The following is a 26,064-nucleotide window of genomic DNA, read 5'->3' as shown; positions in this document are numbered from 1 at the left end:
CAGCAGTGTCTGTGTTAACATTTCTAGCTGCAGCTGCTCGTTTCTTCCTCAATTATAAAAGCTTGTCCACTGGTTTGTCTAAGAAATGAAGCTATAGACCACAAACTCTGGTTTTAGGTTATTTATTTTACCAACTACTTTAGGAATGGTTCCGTATACACTGTTCCAAATAATCCCAGCAATGAAACGGCAATTGGTAGAATTGCACAGGTGATGAAATATTTACAGCATCTTTTTCCTTCAGTTTGCAGCATAATAATGTGTGTATAGATAGTTAAACCTTCATTTAATACACCTGGATGATTAGCTTATTAGTGACAGTAGTTCAGTGGAAACCTATTCTTTACCATCTCGAAGTAGCAATCATCTTATGCTTGACCTTGTCCCCTCCCACCTCAGCAAGCTAGCCTGGAATGTTTACTTACATAGTAGACTTTAGCACCAAGTTGACTTCATTCAACAGCAACAAATAGAGAAGGGTCACACTGCAGAACTGGCATTTCCAGAGTGGCATGCAAATTAATGCTCAAGAAGGATCAGTTCTGACCCCAAGCCCTTGAAGCCAACTGGACAGCCTTTCTTCCCATAATGATCTTGTGGTGCTCTTGGCTATTTTTCACAATTCAGGGTTTTAACAAGGTCTTGCTTCATATCTGAAAACACAAACTTAACTGCACAGTGGGGACTGAAAGCCAGTCCTATGCTGGGTGATTTACAGAAATATCTTTGCCAGGCAGAACATCAGAGTTCTCTGTACTTTCTTTGTGGAGACACCAGACCAACGTTTGCCCTACTCCTGTCATGCTAATCACGCGATAGCCACATTTCTCCAACTTGTCCAAGACAATCCGGGGGGCATCATGCACGTAGTACTCCCAGCTGTTGGAAACAACATGTAAAAAGGGTGAGAAGAGGTGCATTTCCCCAGACAGTTTCAAATGAACCATACCCACACTGAGACGCAACATGTGATGAACTGATGTTCTACCCACAAAGTCGTTCTATAAGAAAGTAACTGAAAGGAAGCATTGTAAACAGTGCTGCTCGAGATAATAAAAAGCTGCCTTGGGTTGCTGCAGTGAGAAAGGTGGGATTAAAATAAAACTACACAAGATCAATCCTCCAAAGACTCTAGGCGGAGTCTGATCTACTTCAGGAGTTAGTTGATACCTCAGTCAAGTTTATTTAGAAAGGGCTGAAAAGAGAGCGAAGACCACCACTGCTGGAATTTTTTGGGTGTGTGTGTGTTTTTTTTAAAAAAATAGGAACATGACTGCTGCATTACAAGTAGTGAGTGCCTTAACAAAGAGCAAGCAGATCTTACAAATGGCCAAAATTGAGGGAGAGACTTGAAGTTATACTACCTCCCTTGACATTTAGAAGAGCTGAGCAAGGCAGGCTGCTTGATACTTGAAAAACATTATAAATGAATATATATCCAAACATAAGTTCCTCCACCATGGCACTTACATGATAAAGTTCAGCAACAGAAGATACATTGTGGTGGGGGCGGGGAGGGGAAACAAGGAGTGAATATGGAAAAAAAATGCAATCACATGTACATAGGTTCAACTGGAAATAAAGACAAAGGTCCAAAGTACACAGTACATGAGATCCAATTGGCTATCCACTTAAAGAACCACCCAAGAACTAACTTGCTCAGTTCTACAGCTTTTTACTGCAGAGGTTCTCAAAGGCTATTGTGGCTAGGGATAATGGGAATTGTAGTCCAATATCTGGGTACTCCAGATTGGAAAGCCTGGCTTTAAAGCCCAATTACACAGGAAATCTATGATTGAATTTACAGACTTTTTTTTTTTTTTAATGCAGCCTCTGGGTGCCGTTAAGTTGTTTACAGGGGAATGTTTCCTCTTACACCATTTTCCTGAGGTTGTAACTTACTCTCCTCAGGTTGCTGGGAGGGTGAAAATGCAGCAACTCTATATCCCCACCCCATGGGGATAACAGAGCTTGGGGAGCAAAACTTCAATTCAGGTTGTGAAGATGGCACACAGAAACCATATTAAATATAGACAGCTGTGAACAAACTGGCAATCTGGAGACCCGGCCGTAGACCTGCTGTGTGACATATGGCTTCTTAGCCCTTTATGTGCTTCATGCTACAATCAGGTCAACATCAGTTGGGAACACAGAGTTGAGTATGGCTATGCAATCTTCAGTGTAGTTTGTTTTCTCTCTCCAATTTGAGTATCACGTACATAATGTATGCCCACTGAGTAATGAGGAAATCGAGACCCAGAAAATATGCAGTCAGCCTACAGTCAGGCATCAAACTGATAAAGAATAGAATCCAGACTGACAGCTCTGGTTTGGATAGCACCTTCATTTAGTCAAACTATAGGATAATTAATGCATGTGAAACATTACTGACATTGCTGTGGTACTAGCCACACAATCTGTGTGTGAAGGCAGGATGCAGAACACATGCTTTGTATACAAAAGATCCCTGGCTCCCTTATTGGCATCTACATTTATTTACTGACTCACAAAATATACTTATATATGTAGTTCTATATAACTGACAAGCCCCCACCCCTTGCTGAACTCTGTTGGACTTCTGACATGGCCTGCCATTTTCTCTCCATTCCTTTGGCTCAGCTTGAAGAGTGGTTGTGAGGGGATGCATGCTAGAAACTGGAGGCAGGAGGAGGAAGAACAACTCCCTATGAGGGGCCCTCTGACCCCGCGGGTACCCATTCGGGCTGCCCTTCTCCCCTCTGCTCCCGGAGCAGAAGAGCTAGCAGACAAGCCCTCTGCCTTCAGTAGGGTTTGATACATGGGGGGGGGGGTTCACTCAGCAAGAGCCACTAAAAGGTAAGCAGCTTGCCAGCTGGCTTTTGCCCTCTCTTGCTTCTCACCAAGGGACAAAGAGAGGGCAGGAGAGGGAGTGGAATCGTGGGGGCCCAATAGAGTGTCAGAAAAATGTCTGAGTTTCAATCCGATCCTCCTGGACGCACAGTTTTGGGGAGGCCCCATCAGCCCTCCTGACAATTTCCCTGTTGGCTTGGGTCCTGTCCAACATTTTTCAGCATGCCCAGGACCAATAGCTAGTTGTGCGTTACAGAAGACAGGTGACTAGGGCTGTACAGTCATATTCATCCAACAGGGATATCAGACCTGATATGGCCAGCACTGGGCACTTGTGGAATGAATTCCTCCAAGACAGTAGAAACTCTCGACAGTTGAAACCCTGACTAAAATCTCTCTTGTCCTGGTAGAATTCTATTTGGGTTCCGACCTCTCTTGTCAGAAAGAAAACGCCAATAGGCTGACACACTCTTGCACAGCAAGTCAGCCACTTTCTTCTGCTGCCGCCAGATCCTTGAGAGCGACCAACATGAGATAGCTGCTTGGGGAGGGAGTCAGTCACACACTGGCGGCCTGGGGAGGCAGAGCCAGTTGCACAATGGCAGCTTGTACAAAATTTTACATTGGCAGGATGCCCCCTGAACTGCAGAAGGATTTTGCTGCAAGGCAGGAGGGAAGCAAGAAACACTGCTGCTTTGTGGGGGAAGAAAATGGGAGAGACAATAAAAGCGACCCTGAGCACACAAGGAGAGTATCAATAAGGTATGGCCATGCCCCTAGTAGTCAGGGCAGCCAATCAGATCTGCAGAACCGGCTGGAAGGGAGGGAGAAGCAAGCCCAAAGCCTGCAGAGCTACTTGAGATATGCCTAAGAGCCACCTAATGCCCACCCCTATTATTAATTATTATTATTATTACATTTAGATCCCGCTCTTCCTCCAAGGAGCCCAGAGCGGTGTACTACATACTTGAGTTTCTCTTTCACAACAACCCTGTGAAGTAGGTTAGGCTGAGAGACAAGTAACTGGCCCAGAGGTATCCTTACCTGTCGCTAAGCTGCTGCTGGAAAAGACCTTACATTTTCCAGTAATGCAGTGTAATGAAAAAGGTCTCCCTCTGTCGTGTTCACTGTCTTCATGTTTTGGTTCTCTGAACCAGTTCCTCTTTCCTAACCTTCTTGGAATGCAGCACTTCACACCCACAAGAAAGAGGCCAAGCAAAGTGCTACATTCCACCCTCCTCTTATTCATTTGCAAAAGGGAGGAGATGATCAGCTTCTCTCCACAGCAAGGAAGCAAACACAACTACTAATCCTTCCATCCTTACAAATGGGTGGGGTAAGATGTGGGACTTGAAGTATGTAAAGAAGACACATCTGCACGAGGTGAGTAGAAAGGTTGACAGGAGTGAGTGACATGTCTGCCACTATGATCCGGAGGAAAATCTCAGGTTTGAATCCTCACACACACCCCAGGCTTGACTGCCGGCTTACGGAAAATAAGCGAGACACTGATATGAAACAATCCTTGAAGGCAGTTGCAGCATGACTGGCTAATCACAATTTTATTGCAACTCACAAGACAGCTGGATGTTTTCCATCAGTTTCCGTTTTCAGACAAGCCATTTAACAGTACATCTTTTTTTCCTACTTAGTTAAAAACTGTCCTAACTCTCAGAGTTGCAGGTGAAAGCTACGAAAGCAGGGATGGAGAAAACTAGAGGCAAAGAACAGAAAAACCTGCATGTCATGATACCTAAATCATTATTATGATGGATGGGGGATTGAAAATACGTTGTCTTCTCTCTTTTGTGACTGTCTCTTCATGAATGTGCCTATGAGGTAGCTGTGCAAATGAAATCTCCCCCTTCCTTAGTACCAAATTATATGTGAAAGGACCACCATATATATTTATTCACGTGCTTGTCCTGTTCACATATGACAAAAAAGCGGGATGCACACCAAATAGGGGAAATAGGGTGAAAAAACACCGTGCAAAGGTAATGTTCAGAGACCAGAAAATGACTATTGGTAGCAGAACCTCTATTAATACTGGAAAAATGACCAGAAATTCATATGGAGGAAAAAAGGCAATAATATCTGTGAAACAAGTTCAAGATGCTATATTAGATGGCAATTCTAAACAAAGTAGAGGCGTTGATATAATAAATGATGCCTAAGCATGCATGTATAAAAATATAGCATCAAAAAAAGACTGGAACTTCTTGCCAAATTGAAGAAGATCCTGTGAGAGAGTCCTGTGAAAATCCTTGAGAAAGTCCTTGTAAAAGTCCTTTATGGGTTAACCCGGGATTCTTAAACCCATTTCGGGTGGTCCTTCGTCAGAGAATACATTAATTCAACTTTTCTCTTGTTGAGACTTACAATCTTTGTAGAGGCAACCTTTCCTCTTACATCTTGCTAAGAAGAAAAACGTTATATCAACGCCTCTACTTTGTTTGGAATTGCCATCTACGTTGGAGCAATTATTACTTCACATATGGACTTATATACATTTGCAGTTTGTTCATGTGTTTGTTTATATGTATATTCACTCTGCTATAATCGTTTATTTACTACTAGAGTTCAAATATTTGGGTATGTGAATGCGTTGAATTGTTGTCAGACCATTGGTACTTGTTCCAATTTACTGGATTATTGATTAATATGGTTTCATTCTAATATAGCATCTTGAACTTGTTTCACAGATATTATTGCCTTTTTTCCTCCATATGAATTTCTGGTCATTTTTCCAGTATTAATAGAGGTTCCGCTACCAATAGTCATTTTCTGGTCCCTGAACACTACTTTTGCACGGTGTTTTTTCACCCTATTTCCCCTGTTCACATATGAGACAGAGTGCATAGGGAGAAGAGGTATATAAATATTGATAACGGTAGTAATAGAAGCTGCCTTGTACAAGTCAGACCCTGGGTCCATCTAACTAAAATATTGTCCACACTGACTGGCAGCAGCTCTCTGAGGTTTCAGGCAGGAGTCTTTCCCAGCCCTACTAGGGATGCCAGGAAGTAAACCTGGGACCTTCTGCATGCAAAGCACATGCCACTAAAGCTATGGTCCTATCCCCAAATGGTGGCACAGTCTGTTTTGTTAACACAAATGCAGGTTTGGAGAAAACAAGCTTCCTCATCTTACCTCACTGCACTCTGAAAGCATTTTCTCCTCAGCTGGCTATAGCAATGGAGCTCAGGATGGAATGGAGGAAGAGTTTTGCTTCCCTTGCCTATGGACTCCTTTACATGGGTGGTGGACCACCCCGCAATTTGTATATTAATGGGGCAGACATATGGATGAATGCCCCATCATATCCAGTTCAGCCTGAATTATACTTCAGTACTGGACGGACAGGCATGTACATAGGCATAGTTATTCTCACACTGAGGTAGTTCACACAACCTAGTGGGCAAGGTGGTGGGTGGGTGCAGGGAAAGGCTGGTTGTACTCACCTTCCCCCCAGACAAGCGCTGGTTGTTTCTGTGTGCCACAGCACAGAGCTCTGGAGGCTGGGATGATGCGTCCCAGCCTCTGGGAATCCCACAATGCACCACACCAAGTGCAGTGCATTGGGGGATTCCCCCTCGGAACTAGGCGCTCTAGGTGCCTGCTCTCTGTGCGGCCGGACTGGATTCCCATGCATTTGAGGAACCTGTACCCAGGCTCACTTTTAACATGAAAACGGGCACATTCATTCACACAAAGATATGTGATATAAAAGCAGACATTTGCACACCCACACCACATAATGTCTGAATAGGGCTAGACAGTAACCGAAGAGATGTGCAATGAGATTAGCCCCATTGACCTAGCCAACCTAAAGGGCAGATATAGTAAGTTCAAATATGGTTCATATTTGAGACACTTGCTTCAATACAGACTCTTTGTTCAAGCCAACACACTATTGATGCAGTTTCAAACAACTGCAAACATTATCAGTGTTCTCCTTAAGAGTCTACATAGTTTCCTGCCTGAAACTTGGCATAAGGCAAAATATAAATTCCCAGGCTATCTACAGGTGAAACTCGAAAAATTAGAATATCGTGCAAAAGTTCATTAATTTCAGTAATGCAAATTAAAAGGTGAAACTGATATATGAGATAGACGCATTACATGCAAAGCGAGATAAGTCAAGCCTTAATTTGTTATAATTGTGATGATCATGGCGTACAGCTCATGAGAACCCCAAATCCACAATCCCAGAAAATTAGAATATTACATGAAACCAATAAAACAAGGATTGTAAATAGAGCAATATCGGACCTCTGAAAAGTATAAGCATGCATATGTATTCAGTACAGTGGTCCCTCTACTTACGAAATTAATCCGTTCCGAATGCACATTTGTAAGTCGAAAAATTCGTAAGTCGAAAAGCGGTTTCCCATAGGAATGCATTGGGAACGGATTAATGCGTTCCGGAGCCTAGAAAAAAGACCCAGACCCCCAGTAAGGCTTGCAAACTGCACAGGAACATTTCTTTTCAAGAATAAACAGGCAGTAAACAGGCAGGCAAGTCAAGGAAACCGCATGTAAAATTCGTAAGTCGAGGAAACCCCATCTAAAAATTTGTAAGTCGAGGAAACCCCATCTAAAAATTTGTAAGTAGAAAAAACCGCATCTAAAACCGGATCTAAAACTGCCGTTTGTAACTCGAAAAATACTTATGTCGAGTAGTTTGTAAGTCGAGGGACCACTGTACTTGGTTTGGGCCCCTTTTGCAGCAATTACTGCCTCAATGCGGCGTGGCATGGATGCTATCAGCCTGTGGCACTGCTGAGGTGTTATGGAAGACCAGGATGGTTCAATAGCGGCCTTCAGCTCTTCTGCATTGTTTGGTCTCATGTCTCTCATCCTTCTCTTGGCAATGCCCCATAGATTCTCTATGGGGTTCAGGTCAGGTGAGTTTGCTGGCCAATCAAGCACAGTAATCCCATGGTCATTGAACCAGGTTTTGGTACTTTTGGCAGTGTGGGCAGGTGCCAAGTCCTGCTGGAAAATGAAGTCAGCATCCCCATACAGCTCGTCTGCGGAAGGAAGCATGAAGTGCTCCAAAATCTCCTGATAGACGGCTGCGTTGACCCTGGACTTAATGAAGCACAGTGGACCAACACCAGCAGATGACATGGCTCCCCAAATCAACACAGACTGTGGAAACTTCACACTGGACTTCAAGCATCTTGCATTGTGTGCCTCTCCATTCTTCCTCCAGACTCTGGGTCCTTGGTTTCCAAACGAGATGCAAAAGTTGCTCTCATCAGAAAAGAGGACTTTGGACCACTGAGCAACAGACCAGTTCTTTTTTTCTTGAGCCCAGGTAAGACGCTTCTGACGTTGTTTGTTGTTCAGGAGCGGCTTGACAAGAGGAATATGACATTTGAAGCCCATGTCCAGGATCCGTCTGTGTGTGGTGGCTCTTGATGCACTAACTCCAGCCTCAGTCCACTCCTTGTGAAAGTCCCCAACACTTTTGAATGGCCTTTTCCTGATAATCCTCTCCAGGCTGCGGTCATCCCTGCTGCTTGTGCACCTTTTTCTTCCACACTTTTCCCTTCCACATAACTTTCTATTAATGTGCTTTGATACAGCACTTTGGGAACATCCAACTTCTTTTGCAATTACCTTTTGAGGCTTTCCCTCCTTATGGAGGGTGTCAATGATGGTTTTCTGCACAACTGTCAAGTCAGCAGTCTTTCCCATGATTGTGATTCCTAATGAATCAGACTGAGAGACCATTTAAAGGCTCAGGAACCCTTCGCAGGTGTTATGGATTGATTAGCTGATTGGAGTGGGACACCTGGAGCCTAGACTGTTGAACCTTTTCACAATATTCTAATTTTCTGGGATTGTGGATTTGGGGTTCTCATGAGCTGTACGCCATGATCATCACAATTATAACAAATTAAGGCTTGACTTATCTCGCTTTGTATGTAATGCGTCTATCTCATATATCAGTTTCACCTTTTAATTTGCATTACTGAAATTAATGAACTTTTGCACGATATTCTAATTTTTCGAGTTTCACCTGTATCATACCCCAAACATGGCAAAGAAACAGGAAGAAGGAAACCGAGCTATGGTCGGGGGAGGGGATGAGGACAGTGGGATGAGGACAGAGCGAGTACTTATGGGGGCGGAGAGGCATAGTTGAGTGCTGAAACGGTGAGGTGGAGATAGAAGGGACGAGACAAGGGTGACGCATGAAGAATGGCAAGAGAACTCCATCCCACCCAGGAAATTTCCCAGGCCTAACGGCACAATGACAAACTTCTTTTCTGGTCTTCTGTACTTTATTTCAGTTAAAAGGCTAGGCAACATCATGGGCAGGATGGCATCTTCTAGCCATCCAGCAGAATGTACTGATCTGAAGCATGGAGGTGACAGATACGACATGGCTAGGGACAGCATGCCAGGAAATATTTCCAGCCACTTAGATTGTAGATACTGAATTGGTCATTCATCTTGGATGTGTCATTGGGCCTCCTTACGTTTAAGAGTGAGGACAATTGATGTTCTGTCCAACTCATATCTGAATGTATAGTCCCTTGGAGGAAAGCTGGTCTTGCAGTAGCAAGCACCAATTGTCCTCTTTACTAAGCAGGGCTCAGAGGCGTATCTAGGGGAAATAGCACACAGGGCAAGCACTGAAATTGCACCCCCTTTCTAAACATCTGACACCTATCTTTCAGATAATTTTACTATAATATCAGCTGAAAAATACAAGTCAAGCTCGTTAATCTTTTAAAATTTCAAAAACTATTTAGCAGTGGACATAGCCAGACCAAAAAATGCTGCAAAAACTACAAATCTCAGTATGCTGGGGCTCATGAAATACCCAAATACTATGTGGAGGTGTACTTGGAAAACTAAACAGAAGTGGAGAGGAAACCTGGTCTTGTGGTAGCAAGCATGACTTGTCCCCATAGCTAAGCAGGGTCTGCCCTGGTTGCTTATGAATGGGAGACTTGATGTGTGAGCACTGCAAGATATTCCCCTCAGGGGATGGAGCCACTCTGGGAAGAGCAGAAGGTTTCAAGTTCCCTCCCTGGCTTCTCCAAGATAGGGCTGAGAAAGATTCCTGCCTGCAACCTTGGAGAAGCCGCTGCCAGTCTGTGAAGACAATACTGAGCTATATAGACCAATGGTCTGACTCAGTATATGGCAGTTTCCTATGCCCCTATGCCTGTCTAATTCTCTACTATGCATTGTAGCATCACTATTACATAAGTTTTAAAAATAAATGGAGAATTTGGCTTTTCCCAGATACTCTGAAAATAATTAAAGGATATGCAGAGTAAACTGTGTCACTGCTTGGAATATATTCTAGTATTTCAGAAAGACAGTTAAAATGAGCGAAGGAGAGCAAGAAACTCCCAGTGGGCCTTAATACTAAGGATTTCACACTGATTCAAAGACAAACTCACCATTAATAGCCATATTATCAAGACATCACATTTAACTCATCATAAGAAGCAAAGTAAGAGCAAATGAATACAACCCTAGCTCATAAGGTTCAGCTCAGTATTCGCAAGCCCTGATTCTCTGTACATAGTGCCAAACTGAATGTGTACAGTGACTTATATTATATTAAATTAATTTTTTTTAACCTGTAGCCCCCTTTGGGACACTTCCTATAGGCTGTGGGGTGGGGGGTATGCAAAGGTTCCCTCTCCCCCGCTGGCCTCTAGGGCCTCTCAGAGACCATTTGAACATGTGCAGTAGCCATTTTTAAAAATAATTGTTTTATTTTAAAATGGCCGCTGAAAACAAAATGGCCACCGCACATGCTCAAATGGCCTCTGCAAGGCCTGGCATGGCCTAGGGCCTCACAGAGGCCATTTGAGCATGTGCAGTGGCCATTTTGGTTTTGGTGGCCTTTAAAAAAAAAAAATTAAGAAATTGCGCCCCATTCAAGTGGCGCCCAGGGCATGTGCCCTGCCTGCCCTACCCTAGATATGCCCCTGGGGCTTGCATTTGGGTAGCTGACTACATGTAAGATATTTGACATGCTAGTCATATATTTAGTGCACGGGTATTCACATGCTAGTACAATAAGTCCTGCATGATCCAGCCCTGAGAATCTCCCTATCAATGGTCCCTGAAATTTAATGAAATTAAAAATTTACTTTAATCATGAACCATCATTCCTTAAAGCAACAGGAGACATTTCAGCAATATCCTTTTTAAAAACTCATTTAGGATTTAACATGTTTGATTGGCCTGACTGGTCAAAGATGGTAGCTGATACTCAATTTCTAAGTTGAAATCCCAGTTCTGGGCACCTGAAGCAATCTTTGAGATGTGAACAGCAGCCACCACTCATTTGACCAGGATGTGAGAGGACTGGATGAAGCATGGACAAATAACAGAACCCTAGGTAACAGATCTATCGATCAACTGTACTCTGCTCTTGAGGCCTAATGAGATAGAGGCCTGTAGAAGAACCACACCTACAATTCAACATAAAAAGCTTCCACAGGAAGCAAAGTTAAGGTGAAGTTATGGTTGCTACACCTCTTTCATCCTTCTGTCACCTTGCTGTTCTCCCCCATTGTCTGAGGCGGGGGGGGCGGCAAGATGGCGCTCATGCAGGAGGACCGACAAACATCTGAATGAGATGGACACTAGCAGCAAGAAGAACTGAATAGTGACTGAAGCAATGAGCCCCAACCCTTTGATTCAGAAGAGCAGCTGGAGTGCCATCAACTACTACCTGGTGCATATGCCAAAGGAGAGTTCAAGGAACCAGAGAATATAAGGAGCAGATGAATGGTTAGGGGCCATTTAACTCCAAGCTCCAACCCGGAGAGATCATGAGATGCCTGTTTTGAAACAGTTACACAGGCTGCAGCTATGTTTCCGGGCAAAATACAAAGTGCTGGTTATTACCTTTAAAGCCATGAACGGCTTGGGTCCGAGATATCTTAGAGAGCGCCTTCTTTTACATGATCCCTACCGCATGTTAAGGTCATCTGGGGAGGTCCGTCTCCAGGTACCACCAGTTAGTTCATTTGGTGGCGACTCAGAGGTGGGCCTTCTCTGTAGCTGCTCCTGGGCTGTGGAATGCACTCCCAGCAGAAATTCGTTATCTTAATTTCTTACTGACCTTCAAGGGAGCCCTTAAAACTCATCTGTTTGGCCTGGCCTTTCAGGGTTTTTAATTAGTTTTAATTGTTTTAATGTTAACCTGGTTTTCAGGGTTTTAATTGTTTTGATAGTTTAATTGTTTTTAAAGATGTTTTTAAACTGGTGTTTATATTTGTATTTCTGTTTTAATTATTTTTAATGATTTCTGTTTTTTAATTGTAAACCGCCCTGAGCCAGCTTGGAAGGGCGGTATAAAAATCAAATTAAATCAATCAATCAGTAAGCAAGCTACAGCAATAGGGAGAGGAAGGCTCAACAGTGTGATTCCACACTAGACTTTTTCTCTAGGCATTGACACCACTGATTTATTCCTAAGAAACTGGATTATGGATCTCCCAAACTATTGCATTCCTGTTTTAATTAAAAGCAAATTTCACCCTATCATTGAAAAGTCCTGGTATCTGTTGACTTTTGGAACTTCTATCATAATTGCTGTGCAAAACTTTCAGATGTGAACTCACATAATGCTGTTGCCTCGACTGGTCCGATGGTTCCACTTGTGATACGCTTTGGTGGTGGTATGTGGCCCTGCCCACCCAGTCCTCATTATCTATTCTAAAACACTGTCCATTCAGGAGAAAGCACTTGGTCAATTTCACCATTTTTGATTTTTTTCTTGAAATGGAAGCAGGAGCGCAGAGATGAAGGAAAGAAAGCTTTTCATTTTTGAAAATTAAAGCATATCTGTGTACAGCCTCACTCTCGCACTGATATGCACATACAGCTTATGATAGGAATACTGTGAAATCAATACGGTTTCTATCCCTTCATGTCTGCACCAAATATGGGAAATGAAGGAAAACTAAGGCGTGATTATCACATGTGTATAACACCAATACACTTGATTTTTCGAGACCTGGATTTCTGCACACTTGTTGGCTAAGATGTGAACCTAACTCAACAAAAACATGCATGAGAGTATACTTATTTATTTATTATAGGCTCTGTATGCTGCCTTTCCACACCAAACAGATTGCTCAAGGTGATCTATGAAAGTTCTCTCTGTGGCATTCTATTTGTGATGACCTCTTTGCACATTGCACTCATCAAATGATACATATATATGTATTAATTGAACAAAAGTATGGTATTTGCATTTAAATTTAAATAATAGGAATGAGAGAGTTACCCTATTATTATTATTTAAAAGCCCCACAAATATACTTACAAATGATTCCCCAGCATGTTTCTTTTAGTGGCCCCCAGATAGTGCATCAAATGTGGATCGGAATGCTCATCACCAACCATTGTGGGCCCGACCTCCTGCAGAGAGAAATCAGCCATTCTATTACTGATGTGTTTCAGATAGACAGACAGATAGATAGATAGGACGTTATATGTGTCTATGAATACTTGCTTGAAGGCAGGCCGTTTTCCACCAATGTACTGGTTAGAGTGCTGGACTAGGACTGGGGAGACCCGAGTTCAAATCCCCATTCAGCCATGAAACTAGCTGGGTGACTCTGGGCCAGTCACTTCTCTCTCAGCCTAACCTACTTCACAGGGTTGTTGTGAAAGAGAAACTCAAGTATGTAGTACACTACTCTGGGCTCCTTGGAGGAAGAGCAGGATATAAATGTAATAATAAAATAAATAATAATAATAATATGGCATAGAATGTCAGCCACTGAAATTAATGGGACTTAATGTAAGTCATGTCTCATTTATTACTTAATGATCTCGATCCTGCCTATTTTATTATTATGGTTTACACAGAAAAAGCTATGAGAAAATTCCCCATCCCAAAAGGGCTTGCAGTCCACTCAAACACACACACTACCACCAGCAGCAGCCACCACCAGAGGGATGCTGTGCTGGGGCTGGATAGGGACAGTTACTCTCCCCCTGCTAAATATAATAATAAGCGTTATTTGTTAGCTGCCCCATAACAAATTGTTCTCTGGCAGCTCACAACACAACATTAAAACACTGAGTAAAAACACAACATACAAAATCACCACACACCCCAAAAATACAACATACAGTACAAAACAATTTTAAATCTTTTAAAGTCAGTTTAAAAACAAACAAATCAATCCTCTTAAATATAAGAGAATCACTACTTTAAAAGGTGCCTCTTTGCCCAGTTAGCAGGGGTTATGTTTTACAGTTGTTTTAATAATTGTGTTAGCCACCTTGGAGACTTCTGTGACAGAGTCAACAAGGTGCAATAGTTGAAGTGTTGGACTAGGACCAGGTCGTTCAAACCCCATTCATCCATGAAACTCTCCAAGAGACTCTGAGCCAGTCACTTATCTCTCAGTCTAACCTACTTCACAGGGTTGTTGTGAGGACAACATAACCAACATAACCATGTACACATGTACAGCTGACTGCTTAGAAAATGATGTGGTCATTAAAGTCTTCAGCAGAAGGCACAGGAGGAGAAAGACAGGTATCTGGAATGAAACTCAGGAAGAGCTCCCCCAACAGGCTCAACAAGGAACACCAAAGAAATTCAAAAGAACCCAACAACCCCTCGTTATTTCATGTCTAGTCTAGAGTGAGGAGGAACGCAATGATTAGCAGAACCATTTAAACACATCTGGATTGGTTTAAGAAACTAGAAGGTGTAATCAGCCTTACAAAATCAGTCTTAGTAGCCACTAAGGTCACTAGTCATTTTTTTTAAAATGCCTTCAACTCACCACCATAAGCTATTTTTTTAAATCACATGAACTACTTGAAAGAAAAAAAGCCACCAGCTCTCTTCAAACCTACAAAAGGTTTCCTGACTTGGAAAAGTGACTTTTTACCACAGGTGAGTGGCTTTTTACAACCCTACACTGAACTATGTAATGCTTGCAAAACTCCTTTCCATCACACCCCAAAGGGCTACTTCGTCATCACAAATATATCACTTTAAAATGTTAACCAGGTGGGATTTCAACCATTATGAAGAAGCAACTGCTCTCAGCCACAAGGCTCAAGATGCCGTCGTGCCTGCTAGAGAGTAAAAGGGAGTTTGTATAACTGCATCTCATCAGCTACAAAAATATTCCAGGACAGAAGGAAGCAATAGTAAGTAACCAAGCTATAGTGCAGCAAAGAAAAGGAAAAAAAAACTGTATTTCTCTGCAACCATGATTTCTGGTTTACAACAGCCCATGAAGAAATGGCTGAAACTTCTAAATTTTCTGCACCTGCTGCAACAAATGTTGCATAAGCATTGCAAGTGAAATGCAAGTGTATTGGAGTATGCCAGAGCCAGGTGATGCCTTGGTAGATCCTCTTGTCTGTCAGAATACACATCCAGTGCAACTGCCTCTACTTTGCAGCGGTTAGTCATGAGGGTTCAGTGGAACCCAGGGAGAGGAGAGCTGGTCTTGTGGTAGCAAGCATGACTTGTCCCCATAGCTAAGCAGGGTCTGCCCTGGTTGCATATGAATGGGAGACTTGATGTGTGAGCACTGCAAGATATTCCCCTCAGGGGATGAAGCCACTCTGGGAAGAGCAGAAGGTTTCAAGTTCCCTCCCTGGCTTCTCCAAGATAGGGCTGAGAAAGATTCCTGCCTGCAACCTTGGAGAAGCCGCTGCCACAGGGGCGTAGCAAGGTTGGAGTGGGCCCAGAGACAAGATTTTAAAATCCCCCCCCCCAAAGTCCAGGGCCTCCGCACACCCCAGGCCCCCAAGGATTTAAGTCTGATATTCCAAAATAAGTATGCTGCCTGCAAATACATTTCACTGAATACACACACACGTCACAATATATAGTGATATACATTGAGTACTATACATTTGTATTACTTTTAATGCCTAGAACACACTAGAAAGATGAATTATTAAAATGGGCCCCTCACTGCAGATTAGCAAAGGAGACTTTCAACCATGCAGGGTGAACCTATGTTTGTTTTCCCAGAATTCTGAACAAATTCAGTCAAGTTTGATTGCAGGAGGTTTTTCACAGGAGGCTTTTAAAGCCCTTTAAGACACATCTCCTCTGGAATGGAGGTGCTGCATTCACATGTTGGCCAGATTTACCCTGAAGTCCCTGCAAGTTATTGGGGAACAGTTCATACACAAGAAAAATAAAATAAAAGCACCACACATGCTTCACAGTTCTCACTCAGACCTTCTGGGTTGCAAAACAACTTGAACATAAGTGCATTTATAAATGAATGAATGAATAAATAAAATTAATAAAATACTGTTCCAGAAGTTTTTGCAATTTTCTGCCATGAAACAAGCCACTTATAGGACTTTTTAGATAGTTTTTTTAAAGTCAGCAAATTTTCCAAGCTGTTTCAAAATAAATATTCAGAGACTTCTCAGTCCCTCCCCCCCCCATATCCAAGCCCTATGGCAAGCAGATCCCTATATATGGGGGGGGGGCGGGAAAGGTAACCACAAAAAGGAGTTCACACTCTACCTGGCAAATGCTGGTCTGGGTTAAGCAGGGCAGCAGGGGGTCTTCTGCTGCAGAGAACACTCTGGCTGCCTCCTCCTTCCTGGCTTGCTTGGGCCCTACTCGAGTTCAGGCTTCACTGCGGCCTACACGGAGGCCTCCGTGGAAGCCCCGCCCACCCGCCGATCAGCTGAGAGGCGGGAGAAAAGGAGCTCTTGGCAGCTTGTCTGCTGCTTCGATTGCGGCCAGCAGAACAAGCAGGAGAGACGGCGAAGAGGGCAAGTGGCTGAGAGGCTATGGGGCTGGGCAGGGGGCAATGGGGAGTCACATGAGGTGCCCCTGGGGTGCCCCTCCAGGCAGTGGGGCCCCCAGACAACTGTCTCCCCTTGCCCTATCATTGTTACGCGCCTGCGCTGCCAGTCTGTGAAGACAATACTGAGCTAGACCGACCAATGGTCTGACTCAGTATATGGCAGTTTCCTATGTTCCTATGTACCTCCAGATTCACTAGCTGACATTCAGGGCAAAGAAGCACCAGTGCAGTCAGAGAGCAGCCTAACAGAACTTTTCAACTAATTGCATTGGGGGAAGTGACAACTTTTGATGCCTCAAAAATGTGTCCCCAAGGGTTGCACAGCCCTCAGGGACATGTTTTTGGGTGGCACAGAGGGTTCTTTCAACATGTTCTCTGTTGTTCACACACCGGTGTATTTGAGCCTGCACAATGGCCAGTTCTGGAACCTTCCAAGCATTCCCCTCTGCTAGCCTTTTGACAGTAGCTCCTCCCCCTTCTCCAGTGCTGGTGCCTCTTTCCCCTCAGTTCTTCTTTCAGTATTGCAGGATTTGCTGCCAATAAATTTTGCACACCTGTGGATGCTGCGAATGTAAATTAACTGTTTTGTCTGAAATCCTGGCTGCCAGGGAACATCTGAAATTTGTAATATTGTGCTTGATGGCTCGTTTTTTAATATTACTGAATGTTTTAATGCTCTAAAACAAACTCCATTTCCCCTTTCCTAGAAAATAAGCATAAAGATTAAAAATGTCATTTTATTCACATGCCTCTTTATACAAATATAATTGATCAATTAAAACTTAAAATCAGCTAAAACTTCTTTAATTGAGTGACAGCACTACTTGAAATACACAGCATTGTGGTGTGTATAACACAGAACCACAGGGAACAAAGGTAAAATTTGCTAGAGTTTTACAGAACAAATGTAGAAAGATTCATTTATTTTTTAGGGGGATGCGGCAATTTTGACTCTGATGCAATGGTTAAGCATGATCTTGCAACTCCCTTTGATTCTCCATGCACTATGACACTGTCTTCTCTTGTTTACTGGTCAAAATCACCAGAACTTTCTTCATGCTGGCCTTTCCTCCCATCACCGCTTCTCTCTTCACTGAGTTGGCAGTGCTTCTGGGGACTGCTTTTCTTTCCCAACCTGATATTTATATCATCCTTTTGGGGTACTTTGAGATAGCTAGCACAGGACTTTCTGTAACAACAATCTGCTGGAAACAGAGATTTTACACAATCATGCTTTTACACAAGCATGGTTTTGCCACACCCAGGCAGATTGCTGGTACAAGTGAGGTTTGGGAATATATATATATATATATAATTTATTTATTTAAGCTTTCATATGTTGCTCTAACAGAACAGTAGGTAAGAACACAATTATACTCACTTTCATGTCACAGAACCATTACAAGAGCAGAAGTACTGGCTTCATACTGAAAGCTGGCAAAAAAACCATGACTCCAGTTTGGCAACAGTACAGTTTATGGATAGGGATAAAGTGAGGGGGAGCAGAGTGTGAGTGCACCACTGGAGAAGCCACTACCATGGTTGATTTGCAAAGCAGAGGATTTCAGGGAATGCCCCTTTCCCACTCTTAGGTCTGCCAGAGGACAGAACTCTGCTCAGAATTCTATCTTTCAGTTACATTAGACTGGCATCTATTAAGCTCAGGTTTTTTCAGCAGCTGTTCCAACAGTAAGTAAAGTGTGCCGTCAAGTTGATTTCAACTCCTGGCACCCACAGAACCCTGTGGTTTTCTTTTGATAGAATACAAGAGGGGTTTATTTAATGAATTAATCAATCAATTTTTTTATTCAATTTCTATACTGCCCTTCCAAAAAATGGCTCAGGGCAGGTTTACACAGAGAAATAATAAATAAGACAGATCCCTGTCCCCAAAGGGCTCATAATCTAAAAAGAAACATAAGATAGACAGCAGCAACAGTCACTGAAGGTACTGTGCTGGGGGTGGATAGGGCCAGTTACTCTCCCCCTGCTAAATTAAAGAGAATCGCCATGTTAAAAGGTGCCTCTTTGAGTTTACCATTGTCTCCTTCCACACAGTATGAGATGATGCCTTTCAGCATTTCCCTATAACACTGCTGCCCAATATAGGTGTTTCCCATTATAGTCTGGGAAACGGGGATTCAAACCGGCAACCTTCTGCTTGTTAGTCAATCATTTCCCCACGGTGCCACTTAAGGTGATGTTCCAACAGAGGGGAATTTTTATTTATTTGTATTCTGCCCTTCAGTATTTCCATTCCCAGATAAGCTTGCAAGTAATATTAAAATGACTGCCCGGGGGCAGGGGTGGGTGGGCAACAAGAGAACGAACAAGTCCTCCCCTGGGAGATGTACTCAGTCCCATATCACTGGCTGCCTTTCAGATATGGAAAAAAAACATTATTTTCATCTAGCTTTTCTAGTGACTATTTGACAAACTGCTGCTAACTGATTTTGTGTAGTTATTCTAGAAGGTCAAACTTGGAGGATTTTACCTTGCTGCACAAAAAAACTCAGGGATGGAGAAGTGTCTGGTTCAAATCCCAGCACTCCCCTCAACTCGCTTAGCAAACCCCTAGGTATTAGGCAAAGCATTCTCCATCAGCCTTGGCCAATCATCTGTAGTAAGAGGATAAGAAAACTGCCCTGCCTTTCAGGCTTGCAGTAAGGAACACAACAAGATTATGGACTTGAAGTGCCTTGAACACACAAAAGTGCAACAAATGCTAAATATTTTATCTTGCTATAAACAGAACTCCTGGAAGCTCTTGGTTTATTTATGTCAAGTCAGAATTCTTTGTCATGCAAAGCCACATCTGTGGGTTTTGGCCTTTGGTCAAAGTTTCCTTTAAAAAACCAAAATGAAACAAAGCACTATTTGTTTGAACTCGAGGACAGGCAAATAGTCTTTCCATGTAGCTATTCTCCAAAAGCAGTAGCCACTTCCCCAAATGAAACAACAGTAATTCACTACATCACAAAAGCAATCCAGCACCCTCCAGCTGTTTCTCAATGCAAGGAGATGCATTCACAGCTGGTTCATGCTAATGTACATAATATGCTTGAAATGCCACTGGGAGGAAGGACCCAGCTGTCAAGCATCTGTTGGTAGCAGCTGCACCAAGTTACCTGCATAGCTAAGCAGCTGTATGTGGCAATCCTAAACAAGGAGAAGAAAGCAGGCAACATCCAAGTGTGTTTAAATGCAAGCAGAAATCAGGACAAGCCCTGGGGAGGTCTTTAAATAGAGAGAGAGAGAGAGCGCTCACCAGTCCCAAACCAAGCACAGAAGGGGGCAAAGCTAAGCAAGATCAGAAACATTTATACATGCATAGGAAACAAAACAGTACAAGAGTAATCTATTTATTTTAGCTGGGTAAGCATTTTCGGAAAACGGCATCTTTTGCAAAGTAACCAAAATAGATCTCCCACCATCCATAACCCCGCAAATCAACTCCTGGCAGTCGCGCTTCCTGACAAGAGAGACATTTTAGCGCGATTTCCGTCCCTTTCCGTATCCTGGGGCAAAGGAGTAGCCCATCAGCTAGCCAACGGTCTCTCTTTGACAGCCTCCGATTAGCTCACCATGCGGATCTGAGTGCTGATGAGGATGTACGGCATGGTCTCTCCTGCACCCTCCGGGGTCTCCAAGGTGGCCGCCACTCCAGCTCTCTCTGCCTTTCCCTCTCAACCCACACGTGACATCCTGCCACCGCCCAGAGTCACGCCCTCCCCTGGAGCAGCCAATCAACAACCGGGCTGTAGAAGGACGGTGATCAGAGAGAAATGCTGGCCGAAGCGGCAGGGTATATTTTGGCGTGGCAGCTGAGAAACTTCGTGATACGATGCATTTACGATGATTAAGTGATACGATGCATTTCTGAGCAATCTCCGACGTCAGACCTCTTTCGAAAGAAGGGGGAAATGCGAAATATCATTGCTTTCCACGTTAGGTTTGTTTGTTTTTCCTCTCTAGAGGGGGGAAATTGAATAACTAAAATTACTTATTAGTTTTAAGCACATCCATGAAGAGCACATGATTCAGGGTATGTTGGTCAGTCATATGCATTTCACTTGATAAATCACCAATTTTGAACTGGTAATGTTCGAACAAATAAACTGATTGATTAATCTCATTGATTGTTCCGTTAAATGTGAATACTAGACTTGTCTTCAGATTCCTTACTTGCAGATTTGTGACTTCTTTACTAGCGTCTTTAAAAGACAGAAGAGAAGCGAGTAATTGTCAACAATTAACTCTCAGTTCTGAAAACACATCATTTTCCAACACAGGATAAATAAATAATTATTATTGTCTGATACAAACACAAAATATGTTGTATTTTATTGCATTTCTAATGAAGGTTTACAATGAAGACGAAAAGATCAGTCAGGCCTTGCCTGTATTATATGATCATCTGATGTTACTCTTTCCATTATATTCTCACCAAAGGTGTGCTGTCAGAAACTCATCTTTGTTCCAGGCCATAGACAGGCACCAGTAGCAATGCTGTTGTGAAGACCTAGAGCTGTCAGCTCTGGCAGCCCCATTTACCCATTTAGGAAGGAATGGGGCTTGAATCCAGGCTGTGGCCAAAGTAGGTGGATAGTGCTGAATAGTGATCAGCACCAATGAAACAGAAAGCCCAAACCAACTGTTCAGAGCTCTGTGTGGGGTGGGACACAGTCCAGTGTTGGGGACCACATGTACTGCCATGTGTTCTGGTGGGTTGATAGGTTACTGTTGGGAATTGCACCTACTGAATTATTTTGTGTGCCCACTTCCCAACTTAGCCAAAGATGCACCTGCATGAGCCTGCTGCTTGCATGTACCACCCCTTGCTGGACAGAGATATCGTGCTGGGTCAAGGTCTGTTTGCTGTACGATAAACAAACCATAACTAAGAGCTTAAGAACATAAGAATTGTCTTGCTGGAGACCAATGGTCCATCTAGAGTAGCACTCTGTCTGTGGACTTTTTTGATGCACTTTCCAACAGATAAACATAAAGAAGGGATCACAAAATGGTGGAGCATTTTTGTGGTGTAGTCTCAGCTGTGTTCATTAGGGTTTGTGTGGCCTGTGCAGTAGAACGGGAGGGATCATAAATGAAAAGGTGTCATGGAGCACTGCGGGCAGGGGGGAAGGGATGTATGAAATAAATAAATACAAATTTCTCTGTGCTCCCTCTCTCCACAATGTTAGTTGGGCTCCCCCCGCCCGGCTTTTTAAAGAAAAATGCCACAACTTCTTAATCTGCTTCATAAAGATGTTCCATGTTCTGATCGCCAGAGTCACCTTTTTATTTTTGCATCTTCTCCAACTCTGTAATATCTTGATTTAATCCATGTAGCTCACCTGTGCAGCTCTCCTTGTACATGGAACAGTCAGGTTCCATTTTGCAATTGCTATCTTGAAGACCCTGGAGCGTGGTGTAGTGGTTAGAATGCTGGACTAGGACCGGGGAGACCTGAGTTCAAATCCCCATTCAGCCATGAAACTTGCTGGGTGCCTCTGGGCCAGTCACGCATCTCTCAGCCTAACCTACTTCACAGGGTTGTTGTGAAAAAGAAACTCAAGTATGTAGTACACCATTCTGGGCTCCTTGGAGGAAGAGTGGCATATAAATGTAATAATAATAATAATTAATAATATTGTTGAGTGATTCTAGGACCTCTTGATTACATTTTCCAAGACCAAAGGTGCTATCATGTGACTCCTGCTTAGCATTCTTTAAAAATCATCTAACATTTCATCCTTAGTTTTAGGACTAGACAGACGAGTTACTTTGTAGCCAACAGGCCTATCACAAACCCAACTACTTACATTTCAAATGGCAAATAACCCATTTCATATTAAATATTGTGGAAACATCACTTTTTGCTTTTTAACCAGGAGGTGGGGCTGTGTACAATAGAATAGTACTGGCTGAAATAACAACTGGAGGACAACGGTGTGTGTATGTCGTGAGAGAAGTTAAATTTAAAATGGCCTCTGTACATGTTCATTTAATTTGCTTAATAGGCATTATTTTACCTGTCTTGAAAGAAGTATGGCATCTTTTGATTAATAGAATGTTTGTTTTTCCAGCTGCACAGCAGTTCCTATAGGATTGTTGTTTTAGCTTTTGTTGCAGTGCTGACATGGATAAGAATTCCAGATACTTTTGCAGGTGAATGGTGTGCAATGACAGCAGCCCACCAGAGAGCAAAGGGGCATTTGACATCGGTCTCTGCTTTGGGAGAGCAGATTGTGAATGGTTTGCTAATTCAGGGCATTGTTATTTCCAATGGAGGACTCTGTTTAGTTGAAATCCTCAAATACTTTCAAGGCAAATGCAAAAGAAAATAATTGCTTACATCACTGTGATCCATGGACAACATAAATATGATGTCCAGCAGTGCTGTTTGCTTAAAAGCATGAGAGGAGCCCTGCTGAATAAGGTCCCAAAGCGGACATTGTCCAGTAGTTTTAAGAGTTTCTAGTCCTCATTATTTAGTTACTATCCTACTTCTTAGCTACCTAATGCTTCAGCAGGGAAGCAACCTGCCTAGAGAGCAGGAGGCTGTTGGTTCGAATCCCCACTGATGTGTTGCCCGGAATATGGGAAATTCCTATATCGGGCAGCAGCAATATAGGAAGATGCTGAAAGGCATAATCTCATACTGTGCAGGAGAAGGCAATGGTAAACCACTTCTGTATTCTACCAAGAAAACCACATGGCTCTGTGGTTGCCAGGAGTCAACACTGACTCAACGGCACAATCTTTCCTTTTATCCTGCTTCTTAGATGTCGCTCAGAATGACTGATTGCATATGAAAAGTGTGGAGGCTCAAACCATAAAGTGGCAGGATGAATTTTTAGCATTTTACCCAGTTAAAAGAAAAAGGGAAGATTGTGCTGTCGAGTCAGTGTCGACTCCTAGCGATCACATTCCATGTGATTTTCTTGGTAGAATACAGGCGTGGTTTACCAGTGCCTCCTCCTGCGCAGTATGAGATTATGCCTTTCAGCACCTCCCTATATTGCTGCTGCCCAATATTGATTGATTGATTAAGTGCCGTCAAGTCGGTGTCAGCAACCACATAGATAGATAGATTCTCTCCAGGATGATCTATCTTCAACTAGGCCTTTAAAGTCTCTCAGTGGTGTATTAATTGCTTTCATAATCAAGTCCATCCACCTTGCTCTTGGTCATCCTCTTCTTCTCTTTCCTTCAACTTTCAAGGGACTTCTCAAGGGAGCTGGGTTTTTGCATAATGTGTCCAAAGTATGATAGTTTGGGCCCAATATAGGTGACTATATTTACTAGCACAGTCTGGGAATCACACTGGCAGGGATTTGAACTAACAGCCTCTTGCACTCTAGACAAGCTGTTTCCCTGCTGTGCCACTGCCCAGTTACCACAGACAAAAATCTTATTTCAAAACAAAACAAAAACCCACGAACAACTCAGTCGACACACCATTCATATACATTAATAATCCTACTTCCATTGTTACTCTTATTTCGAAAGCAGGGCAGCCTTTGGGGTAAGGGAACATGAGAGTTGGCACTAAAACTCAATGCGGTCTGCACCTCACCAGGGCCATTAATCACCGAAAGCCTATTTATTGCCATTTGGCTCTGGCTGCAATAGATCTACCCAGAGTCACTTTCAGATATGGAATTATTCTTTCAGAGAAAAACAGTATCCATTGGGGGATTTGCTGTAAGTCTTTTCATGCAATTAATGTATGAGAAAACCAAAGGTGAATTGGCTCTCCCATAAATAGTGGCCTGTTTCACATAAAAGGTAAGAGGCATTAAATAAGATTCATTTGTTTGGGAGTTTGGTTTTGTATATACGTGAGCATGTGTTCCAGTTGCAACAGCTAATTCTAATTCATTCCTTCTTTGCACAGTTAAGTTTGCCCAGAATAGCCACAAACTTAAAAGCATTAATTCGTGATTAATGAACATATGAAGCTGTTTCTACTAAATCAGACCATCTGTCTAGCTATTGCTATACTGACTGGCCATGGCCCTCCAGAGTTTCAGATGGATATTTCCCAGCCCCTACCCAGAGATGCCAGGGATTTAACTTGGGATCGTCTCATGCAAAGCAGAGGCACTACGACTAAACTATAAGCCCTTGCAGTGGATGTATCATGAGTGCTCGTGTCAGAACAGCAGTCCAAACTACATAGATGGTGAGCCTCCTCCTGTGCAACATGAACTTTCTGTTTCTGATGAACTTTCATTCTCAGGGCCACTGGGCAACCCTTAGCTCATTCAGGATCAGACTGTCTCCAGATCAGGCTGCCTTTGTTCACATAAGAACAGCCCCTGCTGGATCATTTATGAGCAAGTTAAAGAGCACTGGTCCCAGTAGTGATCCCTGGGGGATCCCACTTCCTCCCTCCCTCCATTGTGAAAACTGTCAATTTATTCCTACCCTCTGTTTCCTGTCCTTCAACCAGTAACTGATCCACACATGAACCTTTCCCCTTATCCCATGACTGCTAAGTTTACTCAAGAGCCTTTGGTGGGGAACTTTGTCAAAAGCTTTTTGGAAGTCCAAGTATAGCATGTCAACTGGATCACCTTTATCCACATGCCTGTAGACACTCCCAAAGAACTCCAAAAGGTTAGTGAGACAAAACCTGCCCTTGTAGAAGCAATGTTAGTGGTTCTCCTTCAGCAAGGCCTTTTCTTCTATATGTTTAACTATTTTGTCCTTAAGTATGCTTTCTATCAATTTCCCCTGCACCGAAGTTAAGATGACTGGCCTGTAATTTCCCATATTCCACCTGGATCCCTTTTTGAAAACTGGAGTTACATTGGCTACTTTCCAGTCCTCTGTGGTGCAGAACCTGATTGTAGGGACAAGTTACATATTTTTGCTAGGAGATCTGCAATTTCACATTTGAATTCCTTCAGAACTCTTGGGTGGATGCCATCATCTGGCCCTGATTATTTGTTATTTTTTAGTTTTTCAAGACTGTTTAGAACATCTTCCCTCGTCACCTCAAACTGGTCCAGTTCTTCAGCTGCTAAACCTGAAAAGTTTAATTCCGGAGAGGGTATATGGTCAGTGTCCTCCACAGTGAAGACAGATGCAAAGAACTCATTCAGCTTCTCTGCAATCTCCTTATTATCATTGATAATACCTTTCATGCCCTCATCATATAAGGGGCTAACCACCTCTTCGGCAGGTTTTCTACTTCTGATATATATTTAAAGAATTTTTTGTTATTCCTTTTGACACTTCTAGCTATTTGCTCTTCAAACTCTCTCTTTGCATCCCTTATTGTGTCCTTGCATTTCTTTTGCCAGAGTTTATGTTCCTTCCTGTTCTCTTCATTTGGGCAGGACTTCCATTTTCTGAAGGTAGTTGTCTTTCCTTCTATAGCTCCCCTGACTCTACTTGTTAGCCACGC

General features: G+C 42.9%; 1 protein-coding gene across 1 annotated transcript; it reads right to left on the bottom strand.

Moving 5' to 3' along the window:
• Positions 1–106: 106 nt before the first annotated feature.
• Positions 107–20,382, bottom strand: GCHFR (GTP cyclohydrolase I feedback regulator). The gene is made up of 3 exons (XM_053287022.1): positions 20,228–20,382; positions 13,154–13,248; positions 107–879 (listed from the first exon to the last, which is right to left on the bottom strand). Exons 1-3 carry the CDS (start codon positions 20,261–20,263, stop codon positions 699–701), a joined length of 312 nt encoding a protein of 103 aa, XP_053142997.1. The 5' UTR covers positions 20,264–20,382; the 3' UTR covers positions 107–698.
• Between the last annotated feature and the right edge of the window lie 5,682 nt (positions 20,383–26,064).

This window comes from Hemicordylus capensis, chromosome 1 (genome assembly GCF_027244095.1).
Source record: "Hemicordylus capensis ecotype Gifberg chromosome 1, rHemCap1.1.pri, whole genome shotgun sequence".
Lineage (NCBI taxonomy): Eukaryota > Metazoa > Chordata > Lepidosauria > Squamata > Cordylidae > Hemicordylus > Hemicordylus capensis.
The sequence above is the reverse complement of the archived record's forward strand: the minus strand, read 5'-3'. Positions and strand labels throughout refer to the sequence as shown.

Excerpts from the sequence above, each read along its gene's own strand:
- GCHFR (XM_053287022.1), bottom strand. The coding sequence starts at position 20,263 with ATGCCGTACATCCTCATCAGCACTCAGATCCGCATG. Across the intron at positions 13,249-20,227 it reads TCAGCACTCAGATCCGCATG|GAGGTCGGGCCCACAATGGT; the intron begins GTGAGCTAATCG and ends TTCTCTCTGCAG. Across the intron at positions 880-13,153 it reads AACATGCTGGGGAATCATTT|CTGGGAGTACTACGTGCATG; the intron begins GTAAGTATATTT and ends TGTTTCCAACAG.